The sequence below is a fragment of the Myodes glareolus genome, chromosome 15 (genome assembly GCF_982192425.1).
Source record: "Myodes glareolus chromosome 15, mMyoGla1.1, whole genome shotgun sequence".
NCBI lineage: Eukaryota > Metazoa > Chordata > Mammalia > Rodentia > Cricetidae > Myodes > Myodes glareolus.
In genome coordinates, this window is record NC_142040.1 from 14,481,135 (window position 1) to 14,493,829 (window position 12,695).

Below are 12,695 nucleotides of genomic sequence, written 5' to 3' on the forward strand. Positions count from 1 at the left end.
CTGCAGAGCTCCGTGCACAGCTTACCATTTCTGTCCCCACCCCCAGCATGGGCCATAGAACGAGTTCTAGACGCTTCCACTGCATTTTAGTGCTCCTTGTGGGTGGAAGAGCGACGAAAGAACCTGTGTGGTTCTTAAGTCTGACCTTGCCCGGTTGTTCCTTCTCCCCAGATAAAAGCTGAAGATAATCAGCCCCTCCCTGGGGTCCTCTTATGTGTGTGTTTCGTTTCAACCTCCTGACCCAAGACAATGGCATTCTGACGTTCTCAAACCTGGTAAGGCCGTGGTCTATGGCTCCCCAGTGGGACACAGCAGCAGTGTATGACTGGACAGTGTGAGAACAGACTGGGCTCAGTGGTCTAGGGCTCTAGAGGTGCACTACAACTCACCGCTCACGACCCCTGTGGTCTTAGACCTGCGCTTGTCACCAAGGCAGTGCCATCAGTGGCCTGACCACAACAGCTCCTCCCTAGACAGACCTCTCCTTTCCAGGGATCCTGCTGTAAAGGGGGTGAAGTACCAAGGCGGAGTCCAAGGCCCTGGCCTTGAGTTCATGAAGTGCACAGGCATTGACTTCACGCCTGGGAGTGAAGTGGGGCTAGTGTGGCACCTAGGCCACATGCTTCGCACACTCCGCCACTGCTCACCCTCTGATACTTGCTTACTGAGTCATTTCTAGCTGGTTATGCCAGTTCTGATTCTTCATAAAGTTCAGGCGTGACTTGTCTTTGCTGAGGTGCTAACAGTGGTAGAACAACTCCCTTTCCTTGCTGTGCAGGAGGAGGCTCTGATGCTCTGCCCTAGCTGTGCCCCGTTGTGACTTTAAGCCATTCGCAGTGTGGCAGCCGTCTCGATTGTGCCTATCTCTTGGCAGAGCCCGGGCCAGTACTACTTTAAACCCATGATGAAGGAGTTTCGCTTTGAGCCGTCCTCACAGATGATAGAAGTCCAGGAGGGACAGAACCTGAGGATCCCCATCACTGGCATTCGGACTGCCTACAGATATGTGCCCCCTCCAGGCTGTAGGTGGGTCTCACTGGGCTCTGATCTAGACCTGCCGCCCAGGTTTCACACTGACTGAGTTTGGGGAGGAGTTTGAGGTAAGGTGGAGACCAGAGAGGTGACTCTGCTCTTCCTTGTGATGCATGGGTGGCTGCTGCCCTCGCTCCAGTGTCCCCCACTTCCTGCCCTCCCTCCAGTGTCCCACTTCCTGTCCTCCCTCCAGTGTCCCCCATTTCCTGCCCTCCCTCCATTTTCCCGCACTTCCTACCCTCCCTCCAGGGTCCCTCACTTCCTGCCCTCCCTCCAGGGACCCCCACTTCCGGCCCTCCCTCCAATGTCCTACTTCCTGCCCTCCCTCTAGTGTCCCCCCACTTCCTGCCCTTCCTCCAGAGTCCCCCACTTCCTGCCCTCCCTCCAGTGTCCCCCCACTTCCTGCCCTCCCTCCAGTGCCCCTCACTTCCTACCCTCCCTCCAGGGTCTCCCACTTCCTGCCCTCCTTCTAGTGTCCCCCATTTCCTGCCCTCCCTCCAGGGTCCCTCACTTACTGCCCTCCCTCCAGTGTCCCCCCACTTCCTGCCCTTCCTCCAGAGTCCCCCACTTCCTGCCCTCCCTTCAGTGTCCCCCCACTTCCTGCCCTCCCTCCAGTGCCCCTCACTTCCTGCCCTCTCTCTAGTGTTCCCCACTCCCTGCCCTCTCTTCAGTGTCCCCCACTTTTTTCCCTCCATCCAGGGTTCCCCACTTCCAGTGACTCACTTGCTGTCTACTCACCAGCATGCTGTTTGAAAACTAGTCTGTAGAAGCTAGTACCTTGCTAAAAAATTATATTTAAAAAATGTTTTAACTATGATTACATTTTTAAAGAGAATGAACTATAACCCAAGTAGAACTTGCAAATGTTGGAAATGGGTAGACAATGGAAAATTACCTTTCTTACCTGGGCATGGTGGTACACGCCTTTAATCTGAGACACAGGCAGCAGGTAAATCCCTGAGATTTGAGGATAGCCAGGGCTACATAGAGGGACCCTGCCTCAAAAAACCCACATCAAATGGAGACAAAACAAAGCAAAACAAAACAAAAAACACACCAAATTCAATAAGTAAATAAATAAATGACCTTTCTGTTCTTTACTCCTTGATCCCCAACTGACCTTCCCAGAAACATGCAGAATTTCTATTTCGTCGGTGCTCTCAGACAGTCTGTGCTGTCCTAGCTACAGCTGAGTGGATATCCACTGTAAGGAGCAGCAGAGGATTCGTACAGACTATGCATACACAGGCTTCTGTGGGTTTGTAAAAGCACTTTGAATAATCAGAAAGATTAGTTGTAGAAAAGTGGACCATTTCAACCGATTATGTGGAAAGAAATCCTTGTGAGTTATTTACATTATTGAGTGCTTCATAGTTTACATTGAAAATTAGCAAGGATGAAGACCATGTCCACTGTTCTGGTCTCCTGCAGTGGTCTTCCAAATTTACAGGAGCAGGTGATACAGCGTGTCCCCCCAGAGCAGCTGTGCCCTGTAGTCCAGTCTCTGTGCAGAGGACTGAAGGAGCCTCGCTCTGCTCTCTTGTTGTCATCCCAGTTGCTATGGCACAGTGTTTTCTCTAAATGGAGAACCAGAGCAGGGTGTTGCAGTGGAAGCTGTGGGCCAGAAGGACTGTGGCATCTATGGAGAAGACACCGTGACAGATGAGGAGGGAAAGTTCTGGTTGCGTGGACTGCTGGTGAGGCTGTGGCATAGCGTGGGTCAGCAGGATGGAGGTGGGACTCTAGAATCCCCTATTCTAGCTGACATGGTGTGTGTTTAGCCTACATACCTGTTTTGATCTTTGGGAAAATAAGGCCTCTAAAGGGGGATTGGTATGGCTTTGCCCAGAGTGCTTGTGGCATATGCCAGGGCTATGAAACCAAGGGGCGCTGTGAGTGAGTGGCTAAGGTGCTGGGCAAACAGCAGGATGCGGTCGGGACAGGAGGGCATGGCACAGGTTACACGTGCAGTCACGAGTATAAATGGCAACACCAAGTGGTTAGAGCTTTGAAGGGAGAGTGGTACTCAAACAACGACAGATCCCCCAGGTTTATTTTGTTAACCACTCTCTACACAACCCCAGTTCCTGAGTTTTGGATGCTAACTAGTTAAAAAAAAATTTGGCCTCACTGTCTGGCACAAGGAGCCACTTGTCTCTGGGGCCACTGAGTCGCGACATTTTGACTTTGGACCGTGGTACCTTCTTCCAGGAGTTGAAGTTGTTTACGTATTTGTGTGCTCATTTGGTGTTTACAGAGACCCCAGCAAGGACTCTGTGTGCGTTGTCTGTGTAGTGAGGTGGCTGAGGGCTAACACAGTGCTGTTGTCAGGCAATGGTTAGTGGTGCGGGACTGAGCAGAGCCTTCCATCCTCCCTGCACTGATCAGCTTCTTGTTCTTCTTGACTGCTCCCCATGCTCTGCTCTCTACGTTCTCCTGGTTTTAGGGTGAAAAACTTGTGCCACCTTTGTTCCCCCAGGCTCCTGCTGGTCTACTTTGTTCTAAATTTGCACTTAACACATTTGATTTAATTAAACTGAAACAGCCCTCTGTGATGATTTCTGGCACCACTGCCACTCCCCAACCGTGTCAATTCATTGGTGCTCCTTTCGTGGCTTCACATGGAAGGCCTCACGCCAAGTGTGAGCTTTCGGTGGTTTGCCCTTCTCCAGCGTGAGTCAAACTGGCGATGCCTTCTTAGATGAAGGAGTTCAGTTCCAAGTAGGTTGTGAGTACCTGGCTGCATTCGTTCATTTCACTTTGCTGGCTAGGGTGCCAGAGATGTGGAGACTTCTCCAGAAAACAAGATGTACGTTTAGACATGACTGCTCTCTCAACTAGGACAGTTTCATGACCAAAATCAAGCTGAGGAGGGAAGTCAGGGCAGGAGCTGATGCAGAGGCCACGGAGGAGTGCTGCCCACTGGCTTGCTTCCCTGACCTTTTTCTGCTGGCTTAGGCTGTGCCTGAACTGATTTCACCTACATCTGCGGCCCGGTGGACCCACAGTCAACACCCTCCCTGCCAGTCACTCAATCCCGTGTTCCCGGCTCTGCTGCTACCATGATATATACGTTTAAACTAAGTCTCTATCGTTCTACTTACCAATAGAGACTGGGGAGTCTGATGTGAAGGTGAAAACCTGCTGCATCAGAGAGGCCAAGAAACAAACAGCTGACCTTTTTGTTTTTCCTGGAGACCTAGTAAGAGACATGTCTCTCCACTTGTCCCAAACCAAAAAGAAAAATGCAAAACTCCAGGTCCCACCCTATACTTTCCTGTGTCTTTCTATCTATATTTCTGGCTCCTCTGGACTCTCTATGGCTGGTTCCCGTCAATTCGTTGCTGATGCCACCCCCTGAACCAATTTTGATTTTATTTAATTAATGCAAACACAAACTCAGGGTTCACAGTGTGACTGAATATCCCACAACACTTCCCTCTGACTTGCTCATCCTGATTTTTTAGAGCATCCAGGACCACCAACCTAGGGATAGCACTACCCACCACGAGCAGGGCCCTCCCCCTCAATCACTAAGAAAGTGTCCTGCAGAATCACCTGCAGGCAAAACGTATGAAGGCAGTTTCTCTTCCTGAATGACTCTAGCTTATGTCAGGTTGGCATAATTGACCAGCACAGCTGCCAAAGACTGTAGGCAAATCCTTGGGACAATTAGCCAAGAGTCAAGAAGGATTATAGCCTGACCCCGTTAGTGGCAGTGGTCACGATTTCCAGATTTAATAATAAAAAGATTCACTGTCTCTGTAAAGATCTCATGTGCTCTTTGTAGAATTCAAGCACCATATAAAAAAGAACATGACCCTAAAAGGGAAAATGGCCAGCAGGACCATACAGTGGTGCTCAGAGCCGCATGGCAGGAGGAGAGCAAAGCTCCACTCTCCAATCTGTGCTGGGTTAAGGTGGCTGTACATCTGGTGTTCCTCCTCCTACAGGCACACACCTGAGACTAACCCAGTGCTTCAGAACTTGACCCTAGAGCTATGTTGTTGGTGGCTGGAAGTTGATACCAGAGCTTTTCCAATATTTCGGTCCTGTAAAATTGAGTAATTAAAACAGACATAAATAAAAACAATTATTATCATCATCATCATCATCATTATTATTATTATTATTATTTTATTTAAAAGAAAAATTGCCTCAAATCCTGCTTCCCTGAGGTCAATCCTGCCTGCCTGAGATCCTGTCCGTTGTTGTCACTGGACCCATGTATAGGTCGAGGATGGGTGAGCACAGAGGGAGGAAGAGTCTAGAAGAATAAAGACAAATGTTTGACATCGGGGAACAAGGCACATCTCGTCTTCCATGAGTCTTGGAGTGTGAGTGAGCTGAGCTGGAAGACATTACAGCCCCAATGGCGTCTTGTCAGCAACATGCTTCTAAGACGGTCTCCTTGGAAAGGGGATGAGGCAGAGATGTACTGTGTGGTGACCACTTGTAGCAAAGCCACTCTCAGGTCGTGAGTGACAAACTTTATAGAAAAGTAATAGCTGCTATCTTCATAGCCAGGGTGCATGTACAATGTGCAGCTGAAGGCAGAAGGCAATGACCACATCGAGTGGACACTGCCCCACCATCGGGTTATTGAGGTGAGTATCGCTCCTGCCATGATTATGCCTTGGCTTCCCTGGTCAGAGACCCATTAGTGCTCCTCCAGGGTAGGGCTGTAAATCCCAGTTCAGACAGCATCTTCATGAATAAGGGGCTCCTTTTGGTGTGAGCTTCTTTGTTTATGTGTGTGCTGTGTATACATGTACACACATGAAGATGTGTGTAGAAGTCACAGGTTGATGGACATTCTCCCTTACTGCTCTCTGTTTACTAAGGTAGGGTCTCTTGCAGAACCTGGAACTCACAGACTAAGCTAGCTTGGCCAGATAGCTTACCCTGCCATTCTCTGTGTCCCCTTCTTGAGTGCTGGGGTTACTGAGTAGCTGCCATGCCCATCTGTCTTCCTTGGGTTCTGGGGATCCAAACTTCAGTCCTGACACTGCAGCAAGCGCCATCTTTGCAGCTTTTAGGAGAGGTTCTTTTTAAAGCTATTTACAGTAGTTTATTTATTCTTTGAGAATTTCATATGTATATACAATATATTTTAATCATATCCACCCCTTCCTCCCTCCCTCCCTCCTTCTCTCCTTCTTTCCCTCCCTCCCTCCCTCCCTCTTTCCCTCCCTCCGTCCTTCTCTCCTTCCCTCCCTCTGTCCCTCCCATTCCCCTCCTGTTCCTCTCAAAATCCCCTCCCAAGCTCCTGTCTTTTATTTCAATGGCCCCTGTGTCAGTGATGTCCATACACATACATGGATGTGTGGCCATCCATTGGAGCAGGTCTGCTTGCTAGTGGCCACACCCCCAAAGGAAACTGCCAGTAGTTCCTGCACTGGGTCTTGGGCTCCGTCATTTCTGTCCTGCCATCTGCTACAGTGTAGACTGGCTTGTCATGTGCAGCTGAATGCAGCTGCTATGAGCTCATGAGTGCACTGACCATCTCATGCCCAGAGGTAGCACTTCATGACTGTCCTTCCCACAGTGTCCCCCGAGTCCTAGAGTGCTGGTGGGGAGTTGATGCAGATGTCCCATGTAGTCACGAGCACTCACAGTTGCTTGTTCTCGGCTTTAGTTAGCTATGAGTCTCTGTGCTAACCACTGTCCACTGCAAGGGTAAGCTGCTCGGCCAGCAGTAAGAGCAGCGTCGATCTGTGGGCATAGACACAAGTATTCAGAGGGCCCTTTGGCAGCATGGCTACTTGGTTACACAACAATAGTGGGCTTTCCTTTAGAGCCTGTAGCCTCCCAGCTATGTGCTTTTGAACAAGGTCACCGCAGGAGGTGCTCAGACACCATTAAAGTGCTATTCTTCCCTCTGGCTAGACTGGAGGGCTTCTGGGCACAGAACTGCCTGGAGAAGCCTGAAGGCACTGGGCATAGAGCAGTGAACTCTGTGGGACTTGTGACCTATGAACTGGGTTGATGGTGTCTGCCATTTTAAACAGCTGCTCACACGGGAGCACTTCATGGTCTGCCTGTCACCCTCTGGTGGCTCAGGCCAGGTTCTCGGGCAGCGGTGGTGCAGACTGCGGTCAGGCAGGTCTCCACATGGGGGTGGGCATGGACACCAGACAAGCTTTCGCAGTATGTTGGCGGGCAGTGAAAACTTAGAACATAAGCACCACACTCGTGTCGTGCAGTGTCTGTGGGCCCGATGGAGCCTGCTGCTGTGTGTGACCTCGGAGGGACCCATTCTTTTGCTGGGATGGGCAGGAGCCCCTGCAGATGCTCAGTGCAGCCCTGTCTCTTCAGGTTGGGAACAATGACGTGCATGACATCAACATCATAGTCTTCCGGCAGATTAACCAGTTTGACTTGAGTGGAAACGTGGTCACTTCTTCTGAGTATCTTTCTACTTTGTGGGTCAGACCAGCACCTCTCAGGTTCAGCAGGAGACATGTTTGTCCCAGCTAGGTCTGGCTTTAGCTTGAGACAGAGGGAGCTGCCAGACAGCTACCACACCTACTTTGGGACTGATTCCCAAGTGATGGGGAGAGTTCAGTTTGGGGTAACAAAATGTCAGCCCTCAATCTGGCAGATGGCAGTAGAGCCCCATGAAGGCTCAGCTCAGTGGAGTGCCCACTGAAGGATAATTTTAGACAGCCTCATAAAGTCTGTTCTCCTAGTCTGGGTGCTGAGCATGGCCGAGTCAGGCAGTCTGGGAGCTGCTCATCTTGTTGTGTTGAGCACACATAGCACTCCCACGTCCCCCAGTTCTCTCCTTTAAAACCAGAACCTTTCTTGAGCTCTGACAAAATCCACAGGAAATGTAGAACTTTTATAAAAAGACCTATGATTTCTGGGAGGGTCTGGGCATTACACTTAGAATGCAGGGAAAGATTTGGCCTCTGACTTGCTCTTGGCACTGGATGTAGTCAGGACTGATGGCATCTGCGTGGTGGGTAGATAGTGTCAGAATGCTCTGAAGGTAAGTGTGAGCTGAATGGTCACACTCCTGCCAGGGAGGGGCTGGTACAGAGGTGAGGATGGCACCACAGCCGAACGTCATCTGGTTGTTGCCATCCTAGAATTTTGGCTCAGGGTTCAAATCACTTTTTAAGTTTTTAGAAAAGCTAAAATCAGAGTCAGTTGGAATTACCTATTTTTTAAGGTAGCCAATGAATTAATATTTACCTGCAATACTGAATATAGCCAAAGAGCACAGACTTGGTCCTGGGCATGGCGTGGGAGCCGGCAAGAACCGAGCGCTCGGCCTCTGTTGTGGCCCTGGGTGCCTTCAGCTCTCTGGAGTTCTGGAGGCTTGGGCCTTTGTCCTCAGGACTGGTGGCATAGTTTATAGTGTGCTTTTTGCACACTTGGCATTTGGAAGCTGTTTTTTTTTTCATTCTTTGTCATGATGGCATTAATGTTTGTTTAAAATCTGCATGGCTCACACCGGAATCTGTATCCTGAGGCCTGTTGAGAGAGGTTGGTCACATCGACCACATTTTCCCATCCTGCCTGAAAGGCTGTCACCACTTAAGGTCGTGAACACCCACCCTCTCCCTTTCTGTCCCCAGGTGAAGCTGTTTAGAAGCGAGAATCTTGACAACCCCATCCAGACGGTGTCCCTAGGCCAGTCGCTCTTCTTCCACTTCCCACCGCTGCTCCTAGATGGCGAGGTAATGCCAGGCCCGGGCACCCAAGCCTTAGTAGTGACTCAGGTTAAATACTGCTCTTCAGACATGAACCCTGTTGAGGCACAGGAGGGTGGACTCTGCAGGGGTGAGTCTCTCAAGTCACTGGTTTTCTATTTACAGAAATAATGCGTATTTTAGCAAGAAGGAGATTTTGGAAAGAAATTAAAACCATCAGACATAATCCCAGCATCCAGAAATAAGGAGCAAGAGGGGTTGATTGGTTTCCTTTAAGTTTTTTTCAGTATGTGTATGTGTGTGCGTGTGCCGAAAAGTACAGGTATTCTGTCGATTCAGAGCTGCCCCTGCTTGGCACGTTGTTTGTGATCTGTGCTTCTCAGGGAAGGAACTGCCATCTGTCTGCTCTTTCACTGTATGCTGCCCGGTGGTTGCTCGTGGCTCTGCTGTTGGGAAGTTCTGTAACTGAGCCAGGGCACCCTTAGTGCTCTGGACCTGCTGCCCATCTTCTCTTGGACTCCTTGGTCTCATGATGGCACTATTCTCCTGTGTGGCAAGCCGCTTACCACTCAGGTTTTTCCCTATTGCTATATATCGGACCAGGGCCTGACACGTGTCTGGCAAGCTCTGTCCCACTGAGTGGCCACCAGTTCTCTGTGTTTGACAATTACAGTGTGTCTCTAAGTTCTACCCATTTGGCATTTTCTGGGCTTTGGTCTGGGTTTCTGCCCTCCACCCCAGAGTTGTCAGTTACTGTCTCTGCAAGTTCACTTGAGCGGCTTTGCAGAGACCTTGGTTTTGTGGCTTTAGCTTGGGGCTATTCTCTGTGAGGCTAGGGTGTGGTGTTCTATCCTGTTGCTCCTTACTACCCCAGTGGGGCTGCTACATGGTTCCCTTTCATGTGATTGCAGGTGGCAGCTGTCATGGAACAAAGGTTGTTGCCCACTCTCTCCACACAGTATTATTCCCTACCTCTGAAATCTCTGAAAATAGTGAAATGGGTCACTCTCGTCTCCCCATTGTCATGGTCAGGGTGCCTGAGCTTGACAAGACATTTTCACCAGGACCATTGTAGAGATTTCAGTATTCTAGAACTTGCCAGTCATGAGCCAATTAAGTCGCATTCCCAACTCTCAGCCATGTTTTACGCTATTACCGGCATCCATGGCTCCGTCACACCCCTTTTTCATCAGAATCACCTGTAAGAACCTGTGTGCTTCTTGAAGGACTGTGGTTTCCCAGGTTGAATATGTTCATAGAGAAGTGCTGAGACCCAGACAGTTGTCAGAAGATGCAGACTCAGAGCCGCTGAGGCCTATGATTCTTATAGCCTGAAAGTTAGTGACCTTGGGTTGGATGCACAGACTTGGGGCTTCTTTACAAAACGTAAAGTGCAGTGCGTGGCTGCATGTGTCTCCTGCTTTGCCTGAGCTGTCTGTACTGTACCAACAGAACTACATTGTGCTTTTGGACTCCACATTCCCCAGATCCCAGTATGACTACGTCCTTCCACAAGTATCTTTCACTGCAGTGGGCTCCCACAAGCACATCACCCTGGTTTTCAGTTCCTCAGTAAGTAAGAGTGTGGAGGGCATGAGCAGCACTGTCTGCAGGATTTCTAGGCTCCCCCCTAGGTTGTTTTCCCATCTTGGATCTCCCTAGACACCTGTCTTCCATTCCCTGTACTGGTGCCTGTTACGGGAAACTACTCATGGGAGGAGGGGGGCAGAATTGCTCACATCAGTGGCTTGAGGTTTGAGGGAGAGAGACACCATTTTCCTATAGCTGGTGTCATTGCATTCCTTCCTTGGTACACTCCGATCTGTAGCAGCAGTTGTAGCTTCACAGGGAGTGCAGAGGACACAGTCAGCAGGCGTGGATACAATACAGCCTGAATAGTTTGACCAGTACGTGGAAGGGAAAACATCAGACAGGTTGACAAGATGTCCATGGGTGCATGGGTGGAGAACCTGGTCAGTTTTCAGCCTTTGTCGTAGGTGGCTTCAGTGTCCAACAAAGCTGGTGTGTGTGCTCTACATTCTATCTATCTTATACAACATTACTTTTAGGTCCTGCAAAGTGCTTTTGTGGATGTAGGAGCTTGTAGCCTAACAGATGCCGTCAGGACTCACATAGTGGAAAGAAAGAACAGATTTCCACTCTTTATCCTCTAGCACTCACACGTGCAGGTACATATCTACATATATGCTCACATTAGATCAAGAAATTTAAAACCAAAAGCCTAAGATAAATGCCACAATAAGAACACTCTAAAATCGCTTTTTAAAGAGACAAATTGCGCATTATATCACAAAGAGGAACACACATATATGCACACGCACACACACACACACACACACAAACACAAACACACACACACACACACACACACACACACACACCTATCCATATCACAGACTGTTTTATAAAGATTACATTGTTGAAAAGAGTTAAGTGGTGATTTTTTTTCACGGTAAGTTTTTATCCACCAATACATTCATTCTTTTGGTCAATACTTCTTGTTCCTGGGTGTTGAATGACAAAGAATGGCATTGAAATAATGCCATGCTGAAATCAACATGGACTCACTTCATGATTTTAACGATCATAGCAATGTAGAAAAGTACAGTAAGTGTCTTAGAAACCAGGATAACTTGGTCTAATATATGCAGTCAAAGTTTACTTTGGAGAGGGCGAGGATTCTGTTAAAGTGAAGCCACACTAAGTTGTTTTGTTCAGGGCAATGTTTTAAAAACTATTCTTCCACTAAACATATATATTTCTATTAATTATTGCTGTGAGGAAACAAACTTCTATCTCCTGGAACAATACTTTGTTTCTTCAAATGTTTAATATAAACATGTAGATGTTAAAGGTCCCAGGGATCTAGAGATTTTCCTAATTATGCAACACCACACACAGGGCTAGTAGCACAAAGGTGAGATTACATTTCTAATGTCAATACCACAACACAGATTGCTCTTTCTCCTCCCTCCTGTTTGCCTCTTCTTCTTTATAACTTTTCAAATCTGGATTTGTGTCACTGTCAGGATATTCTTTTTTATTCTTTTATTTTAAAAACTTTTATTTAAAAATCTTGTGAACTTAACATTTCCTGGTCTTTGCTTTCCATAGTTATACTTGCAAATTTTATGTGCAAAATGGTTGTTCAAACTATGGATTTACTGAGGTTGTTTCTTTTTTTAAATAGTGTATTATTCCTACTTTTTATTGAGCTGTAGGCATTCACTAAGATGTTTTTGACTTTTACTTCTTATATCTTCATGTCTTGAAACCATCTTCAATTATTTTGAGGTTCTTAGCCATGTCACTTAGCCAAAACCCCATACTTTTAGCCTCTGGATTTGATTATAGGATGTTGATAAAATATATTGCCTCTATTTTTAGTCACAAAGGTGCTCCTGTATTTATCTGTGTCCCCAGTGTCTCTGAGATGAAAGAACATTGAGTCATCTCCAGGTTAATGTATGATGTTTTCTCATACTGAGTAAAAAAGCTAAATGTCTGGAGTTTGATTGAAGTTTTATTTAATAAGATCTCTTCTTTTGTTCCATTCTATATTCTTGAGTTCTAATTGGTTGTTTGTTTAACAGTCTGCATGCACTCCCTTGTTCATTTAGACATGCTTCTCTTTTATCTTGACACCATCTACACTTCTGAGAAAGGAAAGTGAGGACATGAACATGTACAGTCTCTGAGACATGCACTTAAACTAGAAATGTATAAACTGAACATAGTTAGGGAGATGGATGGCTCTGGCATTATAGCATATTTTGTGTTTTCTTAAAAACTTTAACAACTATACTAACTTTTCATTAACACAGAAGTTTTACAAGAATCAATTTTTTAAATGACTGTCAATGGTGAACCAAAGGGAACAATTGCTTGAAGAATATATTACTTGAAAAAAAGAAAAACAAGTCATGAAGATTTTCACATTAAAAAAAAACTGAAAAAAGGAATACTGATAAAATATGATTA

General features: G+C 47.3%; 1 protein-coding gene across 1 annotated transcript; it reads left to right on the plus strand.

Annotated features, from left to right (window-relative positions):
- The first annotated feature begins 222 nt into the window (after positions 1 to 222).
- On the plus strand, positions 223 to 10,867 carry LOC146891671 (BOS complex subunit NOMO1). Its single transcript, XM_087897042.1, has 8 exons — positions 223 to 275; positions 875 to 1,026; positions 2,588 to 2,729; positions 5,556 to 5,639; positions 7,351 to 7,461; positions 8,619 to 8,720; positions 10,146 to 10,265; positions 10,763 to 10,867. The coding sequence occupies exons 2-8, from the start codon at positions 902 to 904 to the stop codon at positions 10,865 to 10,867; spliced, it is 789 nt and encodes a 262-aa protein (XP_087753168.1). The 5' UTR covers positions 223 to 275; positions 875 to 901.
- The last annotated feature ends 1,828 nt before the right edge of the window (positions 10,868 to 12,695 follow it).